The sequence below is a fragment of the Cupressus sempervirens genome, chromosome 11 (genome assembly GCF_028749045.1).
Source record: "Cupressus sempervirens isolate cs-2001-9-10 chromosome 11, ASM2874904v1, whole genome shotgun sequence".
Lineage (NCBI taxonomy): Eukaryota > Viridiplantae > Streptophyta > Pinopsida > Cupressales > Cupressaceae > Cupressus > Cupressus sempervirens.
In genome coordinates this window covers 841,058,070-841,078,920 of record NC_143128.1, presented here as the reverse complement: position 1 = coordinate 841,078,920, position 20,851 = coordinate 841,058,070, and the positions used below count along the sequence as shown (strand labels likewise).

Sequence of the window (20,851 nt, the reverse complement as noted above, 5' to 3'; positions counted from 1 at the left end):
TTGAGTTTCCAAAAAAGAAATGTACTAGTTATGAAATTGATTCTTCGCCATTTCTAATATTATAAGTATTATTTAACAAATTTAATATTAGAACTACTAGATTTTCACAATCCATCAATAATATTGAATTTTTTTAACTTGTTTTCTAAATCCAATTTTGTAAACATTTTTATCAACTTAATATTACAACATTCTTGACTAATATAGCTTCTGTTATTTCTAATATATGAAAAAGAATATCTTATAATTACATATATAAATGAATCCCATTAACTCTTGAAACATAAATTTATTTGTCCATGACCATCTTTATATTGTCAATCCATATCTTTGGTGGCTGAAGTGAAAATTAACTCCTAATATGATACTAATATGACTTAAATGGGAGAGCATGTTAGAGTGCCACATGAGTTTCGATATGTTTTTCCCCACTCCCTTTAAAATCCCACATAAACAATTTGGGAGCAATATTGTTAAGACGTTGGCTAATCTCCAAACAAATTCTACTAAAGATTAAAAAAAGTCAAAACATATTAATAGCAAAGGTAAATGTTTATTAAATCGCAGCCCTCATTTTTATATGGTTTGAACAAATATTAAATAATATTGTGTGCCTCATGCATAGCATAGTTGATATAGTTTAAGTAAATATCGGCACAGCCTTGTGCAGAGTGTGTTGTTAACAAAAAAGAAAAAAAGATGGATGACCTCCCGGAAGACCTAGGAGCATCACCTAGATCCAATGAGTGCTAAGTGTTCCATTTATTCTCATGAGAGATGGATTCATGTTGAATCACTACTCGGTTAATGATTTTGACTCAAAAATCACACAGTTAAATCATGATAGCAATATCACAATTTGACTTGTTGTAGAAATTATCTCCTACTTATCAGAAGAAGGGATGTTTAAAAAATGTGAAGATGGTAAAGAAGAAATGTGTGAACCAATGGTGAGAAGTGAAGATGAGTAGTGGGCATGCAGCCGTGTTTATGTATCCATTATAGGGCCACATCATCCCAACCTATAAGCTTGCCAAGAGTCTGGCAGCCAAGGGTCTCCTTGTGACGTTGGTCTACACTCATGATTATCACTCGTATCATCAAAGCCAACAATGGCCGAGACCCTTTCGCCAACGCGAACATCCGTTCAGCACTTGTTTCCGACGGATTGCCTCAACATTTTTACAAATCTCTCAATTTCCATGAATTCAACAATGCCCTCTTGAATAAAATGGAGTCCCACGTCGAGGAATTGATGGAGGATCTTTGACAAAAAGGCCCTCCAATCTCCTGCATCATCACTGATACAATTTTCGTCTGGGCAGACCGCATTGCCAAGAAATTTGGGATTCCACACGTTTCCTTCTGGACGAAACTGGTCATGGTGTTCTCCATTTATTATCACTGGGAACTCCTTGTCAAAAATAGTCATCATCTCTTTACAACCAATAGTAACATTGTTTCGTTTTTCTTTTATATATAAAGAATTTGCATACAAATCACAGCGCCATAACAAATCTTGAAGGATTTACCATTTTAGAAAAACAACGAAATAATGGTGGATTTTGTGTTGCAGAGGATGAGCTGATAAACCACATTCCTGGGGCTCCAGCTTTGAAATTAACAGATCTTCCTTCATATCTGCAAGAGCAGGATGTATCACACTCAAGCACAAAAGTTTATACCAAGCTTTTCAGTTTGCCCGTGGCGCAAATTGGATTATTTCCAACAGTGGATGAGCTTGAGAGGCAAACAGTCGAAGAGCTGCAAGTGTAGTCAGGAATCCCATTTTGCTTAGTTGGTCCCTTGTTTCCAAAACACCATGTGGGGACAAGCATGTGAGTTGAATCAGACTGCGGGGACTAGCTTGACAGCAAGCCCAAACATTATGTTCTGTACGTCTCCTTTGGAAGCTACACCCATGTTTCTAAGGAACAAGTTCATGAAATGGCCATGGGTTTGCTGCACAGCAAGCAACCTTTCCTTTGGGTTCTCTGTCCTGACATTGTTTCCTCTGACGTGCAAGACGTACTTGTTGGTCATTTTTGCCTTCCCGCCAAAATCACCACATTTGAATTCAACATAGTAATGTTCACAGGTTTTAAATATCCAAATATTCAAAAGGGACACAAAATACTTTATGATAACCTTACGATATTTCTTCCTTGTGCATTTTAATGTTTTTGCAGGCTCGCAAGCCCCATCGTTGGATTGAGGAAAATCAACGGTTGGCACTATCTCGCTATAGGAAGTTGCGCGTTGTTTTACCATAGTGACATAGCACCTTTTGGCCACGTGGCCGGTGGGTCCTCCTTTTCCCTGATTGTTTTTTCGATGCCGGGTTTTGCTAGATCCACGGTGGGCGCTATGGCGTTATCGAAAAATTCGTGTTCCTCGTCGTTAGCGACATACCGGCCAGATGGAAAGTGATACTGCGGCAACATCAGAAGGAAGGTGGGTCCCAAGTATGCCCCGTCGAATATCAGTATGAAATTTGGCACACATTGGCAGTTGATCAATCTTTTCATTGGCTAAGGTATGACTGTGTAGAATGTGGGTTCTGCTTCACTTGGCGGACCACAAACGAGGACTTGTCAGACAGGTTGGCACGTGGCCAGTTCTTATTGGTTGGTATACTAATAGGTCGAATCCGTCTTATTCACCACCAGATCTCGAAAAATCAACGGTGGGCGCTATCTCGCTATAGAAAATTGCTCAGAGGTTACCCATAGCGACATAGCGCCTCGGCGGCACGTGGATCAGTGGGGCCAAATCTCGGCAAGATGAGGATGCCAGGTTGTGCCAGGTGGTTAACAAGTGTTTCGCGGGCCCAGAGGTTTTAAGGAGAGAGCGCAATAATACAACGAGTCTTCACGATCGTCAGATCAATCTGGATCCACGGTGGGCACTATCGCACTATGGAAAATTGCTCAAAAGATACGTATAGCGACATAGCGCCTAGGTGACACGTGTCCCAGTGGGTCTGGTGGAGGTAGTAATGATTAGATGCGCTGGTAGTTAATGTGACCGTCGCAGTTGGAGTTTGAGGAATTGATGCAGTTAGTAAAGAAAGATTGGTCAACCTTGGGAAGACCTTGTGGGGTGGCAAAGTGAAAAGAGGTTGTTGGTCCACGTGGCTCATTCTGGTGCCAGGGTTATGTTGACTTGTTGACCCTGCTGATTCAGGTGCTCAAGAATGAAGAAATCGAGGTTTTACACGCATCTGATCTTATGATCAATTCCAACCACCAGAAGTGAATGTGAAGCATGCAGAGACACTCTACCACCCCAATCTAATCTATCTATTTGGTCAGAGCACAGTTATAGCACTGCCTCTGTCTTTTCGAGGCCCTATTTTAGTTAAAAATCAAATTTCATGGTACCAAAAAGCTATATTTAGATCAGATTTTCTCCATGATTGTTCTCTGCAGGACTTAATGGCAGGTTGTTGCGAAGTGATTACAGTTGGAGGACACCCCAATTATGCCTGAGCTATAAAGGCAAAATTTTATAAATTTTGTAGGGTCAACCTTTATCTGTTTTCTCTGTTACTGCTCTGTAGATTCTCAGTGTAAATCCCCCTGTGCCTCTGAACTACATGATTTTTCTATCTTATCTCTTTTAGCCATTGGTATGAAAGTGTAAGAACTCTTTGCCTCTTATTAGTGTTTTGTAGAGATCTATGATCTACATGACTGTATCTCCTTGGCCTATGAATGATAATATAAGCGAATCTCTCTTTCCTTGTGTCATTCATCTTGGTCTTGTGATCTGCATATGATTATTAGATTAAAGCAAGTCTGAATGTGTATATCCTTAGTTTCATTCTGGTTCAATAGTGCATATATGGGCAGAGATTGGTCTGAACAGTCTATTTTGGTGCATCACCTCTTTAGATTAGATTAGGTAGATTTGCTTGCATCTCCTTCTCCCTTTTCCTCTCCAAGAGTAGTTAGGTGCACCCTGATAGTAAGAGGAAGTCGGCTTTCTCCAGAGACTCAACCTCACAGTTCAAGTCCCACAGCTTGGAGGTTGTTTCCCTGTTTCACTAAGTTGTCCTCATGCATAGGCTTTGGACAAGGGTGCAAACCTAAGTGACAACAGTACTTCCAGAAGGGTTTATGGAAAATAGCAAAGAGCAGGGTTTGGTTTTTGAGTGGGTTTCTCAGGTGGATGTCTTGTCTCATTCTTCTGTGGGTGGGTTTCTGACCCACTGTGGGTGGAATTCTATCATGGAGAGCCTCTGGTTGGGAGTTCCCATGCTCACTTGTCCTCTGGTCATAGACCAATATATGAACCGCAGGCTCATTGTTGATGAATGGTGGGTGGCCATGAATCTGGGTCAAATTTTTAGAAGTTGTAAGAACATGCGATCTACACTGGTGACCTGCCAGGAAACTGCAGTGACTGTAGCAGAATTTATGGACATATAAGGGCAAGAAGGGCAAGAAACTGAGGCATAATGTTGGAAGTATTAGAGAAATTATGAAGAAAGCAGTGATGAATGAAGGTTCGTCTCAAAAAAAATTGGGAGGCTTCATAGACTATTTGAAAGGGAGGGAGCAGAGTCGCACTCCTTCACAGCTTGAGTCCCACACATGACATCAATTGACAGGGGAAGCAGAGTGAAAGTTTGGAGAAGAAGATCTAATATCATTTTAGGTGTGAAACGGGTTGATGATATTTAATGATATTTAAGGAAGACTGAGAGGAGAGAATATTGTGCAACATGAAAGTGATAGAGACAGAGAGACATTTTATCATTAAGTGCCAGCATACAATGACAATTTGTTCTCTCTATAAGAATATTTTAGAAGTGGCAATTTCAGTCCTTTTTTTAAGAAACAAAGACAAGATAGCAAATGGAGTTATCAAAATTCATTGTCCAAGAGCAGATTTTAAAAATAAGCTCCAAATTACCTACAGTTTTCGCACCCTTTTCTGGAGTGTGTGTTGGTAAAGGGTCTTCTAGACCCGACCTTATTAAACTCTTTCATTTCATTTCATTATATGTTGAGTGAATCTAGTTATCACTACTTATATTTGAATGTTGACTTCCTTTTTATATATATTTTGAATAAAAAAAAGTCATTATGTGAAGTATTTTCTTTCAAAAACTTTATTTATGCTATTTACATGCAAAATGTTTTCACATTGAGTATGAATATTTTGATATGTTCATATTTTCTCATGAAATATAATTCAGTAAATTTACTGCAAATTTATTCTTTCAAAATCTACTAAGGACCATCCATCTGTCTCACATTATGAGACCCAATAAACCCAGTCCTCAACTAAACAAATCAAACTTTGACCTTAGTTTTGTAATGTCCCCTTTTTGGGACATTAGAAGTATTAAAGGCATATTATGCATAATATTGAAATTGACTTGGGGAGTGTGGACTCGAAATATAAAAAGTCAATTTAATGTTATAAGTGGGCAAAAAGACAAGGAGAGATGAGAGGAAAGGACAGGAGGGAAGTCGAAGAGTCACTATTGTGAGGTTAAAAGGAGATGGGACTCTTTCATTTGGGCATGCTTCATTTATTATTTCAGAATTTCAGTTCTCTCTTGCAAGAGTATTTGAAAGCTTCAAGCTTTCAGCTAGTATGAGGACATAGCCCCTCGTGCTGGCAGACAATGGATGCAAACCCATTTTGTCCAGGGAGACATCAATTCAAGTGTTTCATATGCACTTACAGGTTTGCATTCTAGTATTCTAATCTGACTGTTAATCTATATTTAAGATTGGACTTTTTAGTGTTGGTTATTGTATTGTTGTTGTATAATGCAATAACATGTTTAAGAAGTTATTAAGAGTTTGTTGGTTTTTATCTTACTGGTTTGTATCGCATTGTTATATGCTCGAATCTCAAATGTTATTTTAAAAAAGAACGGGTTTATATTTATTGGAGAATCTGTTGGTTTCTATTATTGTTCATAATACATCTACAAATGTTTAGTTATGAATATATATCAAAAGGGAAAAACGAGTAAATATCCGGTTAGGGATATTTCAGTGATATCAGAGCTATGCATCTTGCCAGCCTGTGAAACTTTTTATCAGGGAAGTTTAATGAGTGCCAAACCTACCACCCTGTTGGGTTTGTTTTGCATTTGTGAACAAGTCAGAAATCGCATAGTTTCTAGGAGTATATTATTGTTGTTATTGTAAAGGTTTTTTGGCAAAGTTATGGACGGCATTCAAGTGAGTCATTCATAATAGCTAGTGATTTTGTAGTTAATGGTGGTAGCAAGGACACTCGATTGGATTCAGTTGGCAGCCAATCTATCATTCAGCAGAGCAGCTGTTAGTACTGAAAGTTACAGATAATACTGACCTCCTAATATGGTTTGTGGAAGGAGGTAGCACTGGAATATCTTTACCACAGAAAGGCAGTAGTGAAGAGGCCGACTAGCTCATAGGGAAAGCCATGGGTGGACTACAAATAACTAAAAAGGTATGACAGGCTCGTGTGAATACTAGCACGCATCGGGGTATTGGGAGTGTTAATACAAGCCACAGAAAGTCTTAAGTAAGCTGAAGACAACGACTCCATCCAGGTCATGATTCGAGTGAGGAAATAGACCATTCATGGTAACCAAACCTGACTGCACTATTTACCATCATAGGGGCAATCGATAGTCTAAATCTCAGGCTGCCAAGAGCACGAGCTGGCTGGACAGAATCACGAGGAGGCCAATATCAACGACACCAAACTTAGTTATGAGGAGATTTTATTTCCTTGGCTCTCGGGACAATCCCAAACATCTCCATTTAGGCTTCAACGCATTCTCTTTTGAAGAAATTGGGGAAACTACATACAGGTTCGACACCCAAAAGACTGTAACTGACAAACTGCAAAGAAAAAATAATAATAATAATAATACATCAGGTGGGATAAATTCCAAATTAGCAAGATTTATCGATGTAAGTGTGTGAAGAAGAAATTTTGAGTGAAACTTTTGAAGTTGTTGATTTGCTGAAAGGAGTTGATTATGTCATGGGCAGGTGAGATGTCACTGATATGCATGTTGAGCATGAGAGACCAGAACTAAATAAACTTTTCTTTGGCAAGCACAACAGGCAACTAAACTAATTTGGACCAGGCTTGTAAGTTTCGTATTCCTGTCAACAACAGAACAATCAAAACTGCCTTGACTAGTGTAGATTGATGCCTTCTAGAGTGGGTGTCTCTGGGAGGGGTCATCCGCAGATATATAATGGCGAAGTTGGAGTGTAACTGATATAGTAGACTCTTCCTCTGGCAGCGACAAGTGATAAAATTATAATAGACTTGTTGAGCAGAATCTGGGTAACGATGAGAAGCCTGGCGAACACAAAATTCTATATTATTATGTGTGCTAAGGAAGTCATGACATAATTGGATATAGACAAGAATCCAGTAACCACCGCCTGGGGCCTCAATGCATTCGAGCTGATCACCTCGAGGTTGCAGAGAATTTTTCCTCTAGTACCAACATTCCCGTTGGGATAATTTCGGCCAAGGCACTTCGGAATATAATGACAACAATAGATATTGAATTGAGGTCGGGAATAGTAGTATTAAATCAATTTCCGCCAAGTTTATCGGCATCATATGCTTCATGTAATTTGTTGATATTTGGAGGATTTGTCAGAAATCACGAACTGGGAAATAATTTGGAAGTTTTTCTATTCATTAACACCTGTCGAGTTTTGGTGTACATGAAGGTATAATGTAACGTCCTTGGCAGAAGTAACGCATTCGCAAGGTACCAGTAGCAGTCACGCAATTGTTATTGGAAAGGCAAGAATCTAGTCAAGGTGAGACGCCAAGTGGGAGGCTGCCCAAACAGAATTGTTGTGTCATATTTGCATCCACGTGGAATCACAAGGGTGTAAGGAATCAGCTGAGTAACGGCATCCAATTAATTGAAATTATTCCACTGTCAAAGTCTGGCATCGCCAAGTAATTAATTGGGGGTTATAGACAAGTTTGGCATTGTATATTACTAAGCAAGGAGGTTGCTTGAAGCGATCAAATCTTATTGAGTCCCATGCTTTCGAAAGGAAGGCATATTCATTTTTCATTACAACGAAGTTACAAAGATTATGTAGCTTTCAAAGCTAAGCGTTGAGGTTATCAAGTCAAACATATAGTCGGGGCATTTTAGTGATATATACCATAGTCGGATTTTTTCAAACTGCTTGTGTAAAATGTGGATGACAACAGCACTAGGCAATGTAGTGCTCTGAATACTTCGGTGCCCAATTCAAAAGTGATACATTTCATTGATAGAAATCAAAGCCTCAGCTAATGCAATTTCCAAAATATAGGGTATATACTCCTTGCGTGAAGTTGAGTTAATGAGTACTAAGTTCGGTTGGTGTTTTCCGAGGAATTGGAGTAGCTTTGAATTGTAGAATTTGAGCAGAATATCTCCAATTGAAGATTCTACAAGATATTGGATATCTTTGTTTCGTTATTAATTAAAATTGTGAATTCTCCTTCCAAATGTACTGTTCCAAAACAAGGTTGCATAATCACCAGTTGAAGTAGTTTTAAATTTGTGAGCAACTTATTTCTGAGAAGGTTTTCCGTCAATTCCAAAAAAGGGACCCAGTGGAATTGGAACTATAGCATTTTGAACTGTTATCATCAAAAAAAAATTGTGAGGGAATTTGGCAAATAGTATTTCAGGGCAATAAATAAACATGTTTTGGCAGTTAACTAAATTTATCACCAAGGCCAAGGAACAAATTCTTGAGGGAAACCTTTACGATACAGAAAGGAAACTTGCAAGTTTGCCTCAATCAAAGCATAGAGTACTCTTTGATTTGGACGCAATTGAGAACTGTTTATCCACTATAGAATAGCTAGGCCCTAAAAGCAAATTGGCAAACATCCTTATAGTTGTGATTCCTTTGGTCAAACCAACATTATTGAGACATTCTGATAGAGAGGTAAAGCTTGTTCATGTTATTAGGATAACAATGCCACATGATCCATATAATAGGAAGGTGATGAAAGAGGTTTTTCAATGGATTGTAGAAAGCTTTCAAGGATCAGGTGATATCCATAATTCATCATTTGGCAAGGTAGCCCAAATCTTAGAATCTACTGCAGAAATTAGAGCTTGTTTCATTACGAAAGATCTTGGTTGTGCTGTGAGGACTTAATTCTTGATATGTTCCATCAATTTTTGATTGCCATCAAAAGGAACCACAAGCAAAATATTTTTATCTTCCATGTTGTCCATTATGTCTGTGATCATTGAAGAGAGTGATGATGATTCCCAAAACTTATTATCTACCATATTGGCTGATTTAAAACAAACATGTGTTACCTCTTTTGATGCTTGTAGTTTGGTTAACAACCTCATCAAGCAATATGAACAAAAACTGAAATCATTCTTAGCAAAGGGCAAGATTGTAGAAGGAAGGAAAGCAGATTTGTTCCAGCCAATAGAGAGGGATGAAAAGAAAGATAAAACTCAGTCAAATGGGCAGCTCAACAGGGATGAAACTGAGGGAATTGTGGATCAGCTACTAGGAAATTCAATGGAGTCTTTTCCCAATATGACAACATGCTCTTTGGGTGATGACTATAGGATTGATGAGGTATCTTTTGGATCAACCTTTTGAGTAGTAGCAACTAAGGATAGTTATTCTTATAATGACAATACTTTCAGCTCATATAATATTGAGTGGATCAAGCATAGCAACTCACTCTTTGAGGCGGATAGTGATTGGATTTTAGAAAATCCACTATTTGAGCTTGATGATGAAACATCTCTTGATATTGAACAAGAGTCACAGATTGATAATGATTACAGCCATGAGGTGACTGATTTATCACATCTGACAAGAGGGCAAAATGCTGATTGTAAATCACCGTTGGATAGTAAGTTGGCTAACAACATGACCGAGGAGCATATAAGGAGAAAGGACGGTATTGAGGGGTATTCATTGGTTGATTATTTTCCTTATTTGTCTAGTGCCTACGATTACTGTGTTGTCACAAATGTCAAGCATAATGTTGACACTAGGTTTGCTACACTCCCCTTCAAGAAGGATGCCTTATCTTGCTTGTCCCTTCAAAACAGTTACAGTTCCAGCATAACTATTAGAGGAATTGTGTTGTGGCAGTTTGATATTTTTGGTATTCTAATATTTCCTAATACGGAAGAACATGATATTTTAGACAACTGGGAAGGTGGAGGGACTTCTTGTTTGTGGGATTCAGGAGGATCAACAACATGGCCAATGTTGTTTCAAGTAGCAAGTTGGCATGATGTCAAGTTCCCATCTCTATTTAACTCTAGCAGTGCTTGTGATCTTAGTTGAGGTGGGGTTCTCAATTGGATTAAGAATTTTCTCACGTACGATAGCACATGGATTGTAACTATATTTTCAATTTTGGCTCAACTTTTGGAAGATGGGGAGTTGTAGTATGACTTCCTCTTGAGGCACATACCCCATGAGATGGTTTGTAGCAATAGTGTGTGGGGGTCTTATGAGTTGGACTTCCTACATATGGGGGATGTTTTTGGTTTTGGTTGGGTAATCTATTTGTTCAGTTGGTCAATCAAGGATAATAGGTTGATGGACATCGATTACGCTTTCTAGAATCGTGTTGATAGGAGGGTTTGGGATCTAGGTGTTGATCACATGTACCTATGGCTTGTTGAGGATTTGGTTATAGTTCTCAGTTTGAGATTGGATACGGAGATAATCAGAGTTGTACAAACTACAGGTGTAATGATATCTCATACATTCATATGGGACCCAAGAATCCGATTGATGGATGAGTTGCAGAGTGACACCTTGCTTCGCAATATGGCGGGATTTGTTTTCAATTTGGGCTACAGAGCTATTTGCAGATTCGTATGGGATCCTACTACTGATTGCTTGAGGACAAGCAATTTTAAGGAGGGGAGATTTGTAATGTCCCCTTTTTGGGACATTAGAAATATTAAAGGCATATTATGCATAATAGGGAAATTGACTTGGAGAGTGTAGACTCGAAATATAAAAAGTCAATTTAATGTTATAAGTGGGCAAAAGGACAAGGAGAGATAAGATGAAAGGATAGGAGGGAAGTCGAAGAGTCACTACTATGAGGTTAAAAAAAGATTAGACTCTTTCATTTGGGCATGCTTGATTTATTATTTCAGCTTTTTAGTTCTCTCTTGCGAGAGTACTTGGAAAGTTTCAGCTTTCAGCTAGTATGAGGATGTAGCCCCTCATGCCAGCAGACTGTGGACAAAAACCCATTGTCTAGGGAGACATCAATTCAGGTGTTTCATATGCACTTACAGGTTTTTATTCTAGTATTCCAATCTGACTATTAATCTATATTTAAGATTAGATTTTTTAATGTTGGTTATTGTATTGTTATTGTATAATGCAATAACGTGTTTAAGAAATTATAAGAGTTTGCTGGTTTTTATCTTACTAGTTTGTATCGCATTGTTATATGCCTGAATCTTGAATGTTATTTTGGAAAAGAACAGGTTTATATTTATTGGAGAATCTACTAGTTTCTATTGTTGTTCGTAATACATCTGCAAATGTTTAGTTCTAAATATATATCAAAATGGGAAAACGAGTAAATATCCGGTTAGGGATATTTGAAATTTCCTCTGATTATAGCAATTGAATAAACTTCTACGTCATATATTCACATCAGATTGAAATCTTCTAATATGCTTTCTAATATAATACTTAAAATGGAACTCGCTTTGATTGGTTTGAATGCAGTGCCTATAAAGATCATGTTTAATATATAGAAGTAAATTGAATAGAATAGGCATAATGAAAAATGACTTTATTTAACAGCGCTGTGAAAAGTCCCATTATAGAATATGCTATGATGCTTAAATTGAATAAATGAATGAATGAGTGATTTTAATAATGTATACGAGGTCAAAGGAGCCTATGGGACCACCTAAGTAGCACACACCCTAAGAATAGGGTGCCATGGTCTTGAGCACTTTGTGACCTCTTCTTTAGATCTCTTCTTCAACAATGTATTTTGATCACAAGGTTTGCTGTTCTGTCTAATTGTGCTTCAAATTGGATACATTAATTTTTGCTTCTGAGATTCATTATAGTTACCAGAAAATTAGGTGGAAGGGAAGTTCAGTGGACTCCCACCAAACAGTTATGATCAAATTTATTGAAATCCAGTCCCACTAACCAAGTTGTCTCCATTATTGCTGTTGCCATTCACCCCATTCACCACAAAAAATATTGCAGATATTTCACAGCACTTCTTGTCACATTATTTTCCCATTATTTTATAATATGGTAAAAAACAGATGGTATGCACACATTTTCAGAGAAGAGAAACAGCTCAAACTATTTGAGAAAAGAACAAAGAAACAAAACAAATCACAATATTGCAGTACAATTGATTCGAAGCAAATCAATTCAATCATCCATCAATTAGCACAGGAAGATACATGTCAACAACTCCTCCCCTGACCTTCCCTAATAAGTCATGTGTTTATGAAAGTGCTTCAACATTCCACTATAAACTAGTGCGAATGATTATTGCCGATATTTACATTATATTACTACCACATTAATCCACATTTTCAACATGCAACACTTTAAGCATGTGACTTAGAAATGCATTACTGACAAAGCTTATGTCCCACAATAAACCCTTTCAAAAAGGCAATATCTTGTTGGTTGTACATCATAATTAGAATTCAGCTTTTGTTGAAACATCAATATTTTTTTAACGTTCAGCAAATTAACATAGCGGGTAGAAAAATTAGCCCAAAAAACTTGCAGAATACAAGCTATGACTTTCCCATGACTCCAACTATATGTATAGGACAAAATTCAATAACCTTCTTATTTCTGTTGCATATTCATTAGCATGAGACCTTGGTTTTTTTTCCAACAGACTTGTCAAAATCTTAAATTGAAGGAAGAATTCTACAAGAAGAAAACTGCAGGCAGCTTCATATAATAAGCATCAAAGGAATCATTCTCCAAACAATGCAGTCAGATTCTAGAAATCTTTGAGGGCATTTAGATATAGAGAGTGTAACTTGTGTTTCACCTGTTTCTTCATCTATAATAGAGGCTGGTTTCTGCCTTCAGGTAGATTCAGTCTTTACTACTTTGTTTCATAAAAGATAATATACTAAGCTCGAACCAGCTATTCAAGGCAAGTATATTGTTAGAAAGAACTTTGAAGCTACCAACAAATACTGTGGGCTTATCCATCAATTTAATTTAATTATTTGTGTATTGAACCACACTAAATGTGTTCAAAGAATTATTCTTGCGCAAGTTCAACATGACAAACAAAGATGGATAAGCATTAACCACATATGCAGTCATTTTTATCCAGCATTGCATTCTTGTGTTCCGTTTTAAGTTGTATCTATAATTTATACCACCCCCAAAATGGAAACCCTATAGGTGATTTAAATGACCAACAGATGATAGTTAGGTTGTTCCATATACAGAATGCATTATTAATAATAAAGGAAAAATGAAAATCTTTAGGAAATGCAGACATAAGCCCTGTAAAGTTTTCAAAGATACTACTGAATTAAGGAAAAGCCTACTGCATATAACCTTATTATGCCCAAAGACATTGCCACCAGTTCCTATTGTTTTGCAAGTAAATGATCTGCTGTTATCAGCTGGTTGCATCCAAGGGTGGTCTCAAACCTCTTATAAGTACAATTGGTGTCTGCTCGTCATCATTTCCTGTCCAACAAGTGGAAAAACTTAGCAAAAACATCAAATCATGGCAAGATGTAAATAATATTTAGAGAAGATTCAGAAAACATTGAAGTTTAATTGGCTTGCCAGCAGGATTATCTATGAGAGCCAGCTCAAGATATTTACGATCCACACCAAATGATGCCTACAGTCATCATAAAATCACCCATTCTACTATCAGTATAGCCCACAGTACATAATATCTGATTTTACCAAAATAGCTTGATATCGAAAACTGCTTGTGAAAACTTAACAAGTCACAGGATGGAAAGCAATAATTATGGTTATATCAAGTACTCACGGCCAAGATCTGCACCCGTTTTAAATCATTGACATCCACAATAGCCACGTCATGCCCTACACCATGAGAAAACAGAATTATATCCATACAAAACTGTAATGAAAAGACATGGAAATTGTTTTCACAGCACCATCATGCTAAAGAAGAAAAGTTCAAGCATAGAACCTGTTTTTGACTTCAGATTATCAGCTGTTTCCTGACAACATACCTATCCACACAAATCAAAAAGGAAAAACACTAAGCAAATCTTCTGTGTGAAATTTGAAAATAAAATAATGCAATTTAAAATGTGAATGATACAAGAGACAACTACTTACAGGACCAAGAGTGATAAACTGATCGTATGGAGGCAAATTTCCACTAGCATCATCTATGAGCCTTGCCTGTCATATCAAACATAGATTCTACTTGTAGCAATGCCAATACATGGCTCCTCAATTTCATTTGACCATATCTACAGCAAGTGTATGAAGAATACCTGCTCACCTGCTAATCGATAAAACATCCCTCGAATTCCCAAAACTCTGCAAAGAGTAATTTTTCTCTATTAAAATCTGCTGTGGAATTGAAAACAAACAAAACGTGAGGATGAGACATCACACCTGGCTATGATAGCAATTAAAGAAGCAAACACAATCCTTAAGATTCCAGAAATATCGATGAGTGTCTGCAAATCACAAAATTCACATAGCTGTCATACACTACATGCAAAACAAAGGTAAATATTAACATAGCATTCCATAAATATTGTGTTAGTTATACTGATAGCAATGAAATATGGGCAGTCCCTGTGCCTGGTATCATACCTGCATGCCACATGCAGTTGCTAGAGATGATGTTGGATGAAACAGTCGGCAAACGAGATGAGCTATTACACCTGGATGTATACCATGTGGATGACGAAAACGCCCTGCAGAAAACAGCCAAAATACAAATCAAATCAAACCATAGTCAAAGAAATTAAGTTCATTATAAGCAATTCAAACATGTTTCACCACAATTCCTTAAAATCAAGCCAAGTATATGTATCTACAATGTTATGAAGATGCTAATAAATTCTTTATGTTCAGATCACCACCAAATTTTATGAATGAGACATTCCATGATATGACATTTTAAGGATGATTTGCATCTTGTCACGTACTGTATGTAGTTTCTTTGCTGCCCAAGGTTTTCGAGATGAATATGGCAGGAGGCCCATGTAAAGTTAAACACCTTTAAACCAGGCCTAGAAAAATTATCAACACATGGTCATTTTCCACTGAAATTGTATTTTTCCAATTTCAGAAATGTAATAATATTTTAATGTGTTTTGCAAAGCCACTTCCCATATGCAACTGATTTGCTTTTATTTAGATTGTAACACTTGAAAACAAGAAACTAATAGCTTACAGTTCCTTTACTTTATAGAATTAGTTTTCTGAAGTTCTGACAGTGCATCAAAATTTGCAAATGCAAACAAGAATGACCCATTAGTTGGTCATCAAATGGAAATTGTACAGATGCATTTTTCTCTCCAAACTTAAGTATATAAGTCATTAAATTGCTACCAATAATTCTTATAGAATAAGCATCCTGTAAAACAAGAATTGCCAATCACTCTTATAAGTCTCATGCAAAGTTATGTTTTCGTTTACACGATAATTGCATAAAATATAAATTTAGCCCTTTGCTTTAAATGCTTCCATTTACTACACCACTTACCTGCTATGCCTGAATGGAATAGCAATAAGCATTATGCTGTTTAGTTGGTAATTGCCCTTTTTGCGAAATTGAATGTAATGTACCAATCATAATTAGGTACTTAAAATGTAATGATAGCTGGACTCACGCTTCCCGGAACCTGATCCGCACTTTACTATCACAATCATACATCACTTAGTCAGCACTCTACAAGGCAATCGACAATGTACCCATACAGCAAGACACACTAGCACTTGGCAACACTAGGCATTTGGCATTCCACACTCGGCAACACTTGACACTCAGCACTCAACAACACTCAGCAGCATTCAGCAGTTGGCAACACTTGATACTCGGCACTCAGAAAATATGAGAAACTCCACACTTTATATTATATGAATTATTTAGCCTTGATCTTTTTTGATGTATTTACAGACTTGGAAAATCTTATTTTTTCTAATACATATTAATTGAGACACCCTTAGATCTTAGCTTTTGATAAATCCTCAATATAGATCTGCAGTATTATGCGATGGCTACACAACTGGCAATAACATAATGTGCACACAGATCTAGTAAACAGATCTTATTATAATTTTATTAATAGATCTTCAACAAAGTAGATATCTTTATGTTATGTCCCCTGTTGGGACTTTACTTAATTTATCCTAAATTTACTTGCTTAGGGTTTGGATTATAATGTCCAAGATAGGAACAGTCATGCATTTATTTAGATTTAAGTTGTCTTTAACCCTCACATCCAACCTTGTTACTAATTCAGCTCAAAGACAAAAGGAGTCAATGTTATCCAAGTTGCCTAGCACCACAATTAATGGATTACCCCAACGTTTACTGGTCCAAGTCAATATCTCGAAGGCTCACAGAATGCTGACTCCCACCCTATCTTGGGACAAAGATACAAGCCCCTCCTTGGAAACATTTTAGCTCCTCTCTTTTCGGGCCAAGATAGTAATAAGTTCTAAACATATGTAAAACATACACACACACACACACACACACACACACATACATACATACATACATACATATATATATATATATAGACATAATCTCTCTTATGATATAGATAATAATATATGTGTGTCGGATTATATATATATATATATATATGATGGCTCTTTATCCCCATATATGCTGGCCATGTATTCCCAATGGAATTAGATATAATATGGACTGTAGATATAGATTACTATTAACTCATAAATAAGCTACAGCATGCTAATTTGCTGTCACCAGATATTTGCTAGCAATAAATATTTTTTAGTCCATATATCTGCATATTCCTTTCTGAGTTCTTTCTCCAATATATTATAAACTATCCATTCAATTATGTATTCTTTCTCATTATTATCATTACTTTTTGATGATGCCCGACTGTATATTAGACATAGCCTTGCAGAAGCGTACTGTCCTGTGTCTCTTTTTATATATATTATATCACAGATCCATTTATCATTATTAATATTCATCTTTATGTAAGCATTTGATATATTCAGATCTAATCATTAATATAACCTTGTGCATTATCCATTTGGCAGCAATTAGATTATATGTTGTTAGGTATCCAGATTACACATCTCATTTCCTCAAGAGATTGAATCATGAACTGTCATATATATATATATTGATTGCAGGTCTTCTTATTCCTTTTCCATGCCCCCCATATAATGAATTTGATGCTAATTATAAATCTTATAAACTGAAAGGATACACCCCTTGTGTCCAATGATAAACATCACCCCTTTTCATTAAGAGGACCTTGCTAATCAGTAATCACATAGTGCCTTTACGATTAATTTATTTATGTAATTTCCATCTTCCATTGATGCATTTAGTTCCTCAGACCAGTCGCTGTTATGCTTGTCATAATTACCATTGGTATTATTTACTAATGTTTTTTTGCTTCATATCAATTAAAATTTGTCTGGTCATAGCACCATTATTGACTTTCATTAATGACGCTTTTTACATTTATCACTTAGTTCATCTCAAGGCATATGCACTTAGTCGATGGCAAACCTTTCTTAGTCGCTGATTATTTCCATGTATAAGCCCCGACACATAATACATATGCTCAGCTGGTTATTAATAATGATTATAATTCTATAGTAGTGATGTATCATAGTTATGTTCTTTAGAAATTAATATTATATTATTTGTCTATTAACTATTTTTGATAGTATTATTAAATCTTTCTTTTGTGGCAAAAGCCTACAACACAACGGTAATTTGTGCGCCTCTTATCGAAGAGGGCTTGGGTTCGAATCTACTTGCGCTCACTCTTAATAAATAATAATAACAATCAATCACAACACATAATAATTAATCTTGGCTTTGGCCTCTTACAGATCAAAAAAAAAAAACTTTTTTTTTTGTAATTTTTATTTATTTAATAAATCTTATTATTTATAAATTAGTTATTATTAAAGTTCTATATCAAGATAGGGACATCACACTTTATTTTTGAGATGGTCTCTAATTGAGACTTTACAAACTTGCATGAACAGGCAGACTTGAGCTGAATTAGAATGCCAAGACCGATACCTACAGACAATACATTATCACAACATGGAGTGACCCTATAGGGGGCTCCGCCCTAGGATAGATTTCTGTGCTAAGCACTACATGGATATCCAGGACGGGGTTATTGTATGCCCCTCCTACCTCATTTGTCGTTGGACTCATGCCCTCCACATCTCCTTGGGATCCTTTAGAGTGGGCTCCCATCGGTTACAAATACAGAACAAGTTCCATATTGACAGCAACGACACTATTTTCTACCTTTGTCCCCTTGGGGAGGCAAAGAAGGAAACCCATTTTTCTTTCCGTTGTCCATCTACTATGAGATCAAGGGGAGGTTTTTATTGTTTGTTCAAAGAATGCAAGTCCCCTTCTTCATTCTTCAAGCACAACAATCAACGGTGTCATGCCCTCTATCTCCAGGAGGTCATGCGGCTTCATGATCACACCTTACAACTTCGGTTCCCGTCGGGACAGACTTCAGACCAGCTCATCACCTCCTCCTTCACTCCTAGTCTCTTGCTCGGGGGATGAAGCAGTTGCTTGGCCTTTCTTCAAGTCACACCAAATCTGTGATGCCTCGCAAAGGATACACTTGACAACATCATACGGTTTGGGGCTCACCCTTGCCCTTAACCATATCCTTGGGTTCTAAACTACTTCTCTCCTGTGAGGACTATCTACTCTTTTCTTCATCTATTCTTTTGCTTTATTGTTTGTTCTTTCCACGGACACCATTCAAAGCTCCCCTTTTGGTTGTGGCCTTGTTGTATGTTTTTCAAACCCTTGTGGTCTCTTGTTGGACATTCATAAATTTATCTTATCTTATGTACTTCAAATTAACTATTTGCAAAATGGTCTTCTTGCGTTGTTGGTAGAGAATGAACAAGGGGATGATAAACATGGGTGACCAAACTAATAAAGGCTCTAAACACTTATACAATTTTGTCGCATAGCGCAACACCCAATTCTTTATTGTGGGTGGCGATTGCCTATGCCAAAATTACTTCCTCTTTCCTCGAATAAAATCGTTTTAATAACAGCATATGTGTAAAAGAACTCGAGTTCTTTTGAAAGTCCTTATGACAAAATAAGCCACCCACTAATGCATTTCCATTAAAGATAACATGTCGAGGCCAGCAATTGTTCAAGGCCATACTTGAAAGGAGATCTTCTTAACATTGTCAGTTGCTAGGTAAACAAAAGTTGGATACAACTATAAAAGGTCCATGGCATTCAAGAGGAAGCAAGAAGCAACCTGTGATGGATACAACAGCCATAGAGAAAATGTTTGGAGGATATCTTCACCAACTACAACCTTAATGCCCTTTTTCACACATCCATATTCCATGCAGAAAAACCTCTTCGACACTTCATTTGTCATCAGTCCATATTCAAATTTAGGAATTGGAATTACTACTCTCTTGTGTAGCAGAGATATTTCCATGATTGCAAGAGGGAGCTCTTGCATAGAAGGATTGAGAGATATATAAAACTAGAGAATATGCAAATGAAATATAAAGAGGCTCACAAGTCACACATGAGACTTAGTGTCAAATGATTGTCGTAATTGACCGCAAGGCATCGAAAGAACAAAAACCATACTCAAGCTTCCAACAAAACATAAATTCATGCATGGAAAAGTCATCATCAGTTGGAGATGAGTGCTTTCTCATGGGGAATAAAATGAGCTGAGATGATGATTTTGACTTGTTTAAAAAGCAAAAATATAAATCATGCCTGAAATAATTGCTTCCCGTGTGATGTGACCCGAGAAATAAAATCCTGCACTTGAAACAAAACAAACAGTAGTAAATGAAAGGTAGATCAAATGGTCCACAATGGGTGCTTCAAGTATTATTTGATAATTGCCAACTGAGCTATTATCATTTAGCATTGAATCTTCGCAGCTATCACATGCACAGTGATGGGACTCCAAATTTTGGCACAATTTAAGACCTCCATCTATGAAATAATGTTGGAGACTTGATAAAAAATTGAAAGCAATGTTGGTTTGCTGAAGAAAAGAAAATTTAAAGATGCAGCAATGATGATTCTTACTATGCTGTTTGCATTGTTCAATATAAGTCTACAAAACATGGATCAGTGTTTAACGTGATGTGTGGCATAGAGATATTGATGCACAAAGCATCTAATATGCAGCTAGAGAGGATAGTCACGGTAGTAGGAACAATCAAAGCACATGAACATCTTCTGCCTCCGCAATTATTAATGACATCTTTGACACATGGCTAGGATCACAAAATGTTTTGTCAATTTCATTTGGCCTCCTATTTTGCCATAGAAATACCCACCTCCAAATAAATTGCCAGACTTGCAGTCACATATTATATGCATAGGACATCTCGCATATGAAGCTTCTACCTAAAATTTTTTATAATATGCACATATGTCAATGAACTAAAAACTGAATGTACCACACTAGCATGAAGATTTCCTTGAATACATTTATCTGCCAATATGGGTCCAGTTACATGAAGTGTTTTAAAGATTAAATAATTCCAGATAATCTGCATGGAGCTGCTCAGCACTAGATTTTCTTGGTTGAGGATTATGAAAGTGATCACAT

At 36.8% G+C, this 20,851-nt stretch overlaps 1 protein-coding gene and 1 pseudogene across 2 annotated transcripts in view; one reads left to right on the top strand and one right to left on the bottom strand.

The window, feature by feature from the left end:
• Positions 1–963: 963 nt before the first annotated feature.
• Positions 964–4,602, top strand: LOC149532168 (UDP-glycosyltransferase 86A1 pseudogene; annotated as a pseudogene).
• An 8,591-nt stretch (positions 4,603–13,193) lies between these two features.
• The window catches only part of LOC149532167 (uncharacterized), a 97,694-nt gene continuing 90,036 nt past the window's right edge, over positions 13,194–20,851 (bottom strand). For both annotated transcript variants that reach the window (XM_089808983.1, XM_089808982.1), the window contains exons 9-16: positions 14,844–14,947; positions 14,640–14,704; positions 14,516–14,561; positions 14,355–14,420; positions 14,203–14,245; positions 14,038–14,093; positions 13,824–13,881; positions 13,194–13,721 (exon numbers count right to left, since the gene is read on the bottom strand). In XM_089808983.1, the coding sequence (XP_089665109.1) occupies positions 13,651–13,721; positions 13,824–13,881; positions 14,038–14,093; positions 14,203–14,245; positions 14,355–14,420; positions 14,516–14,561; positions 14,640–14,704; positions 14,844–14,947 (509 nt within the window). In that variant the 3' untranslated portion in view covers positions 13,194–13,650. The remainder of the gene's footprint in view (positions 13,722–13,823; positions 13,882–14,037; positions 14,094–14,202; positions 14,246–14,354; positions 14,421–14,515; positions 14,562–14,639; positions 14,705–14,843; positions 14,948–20,851) is intronic.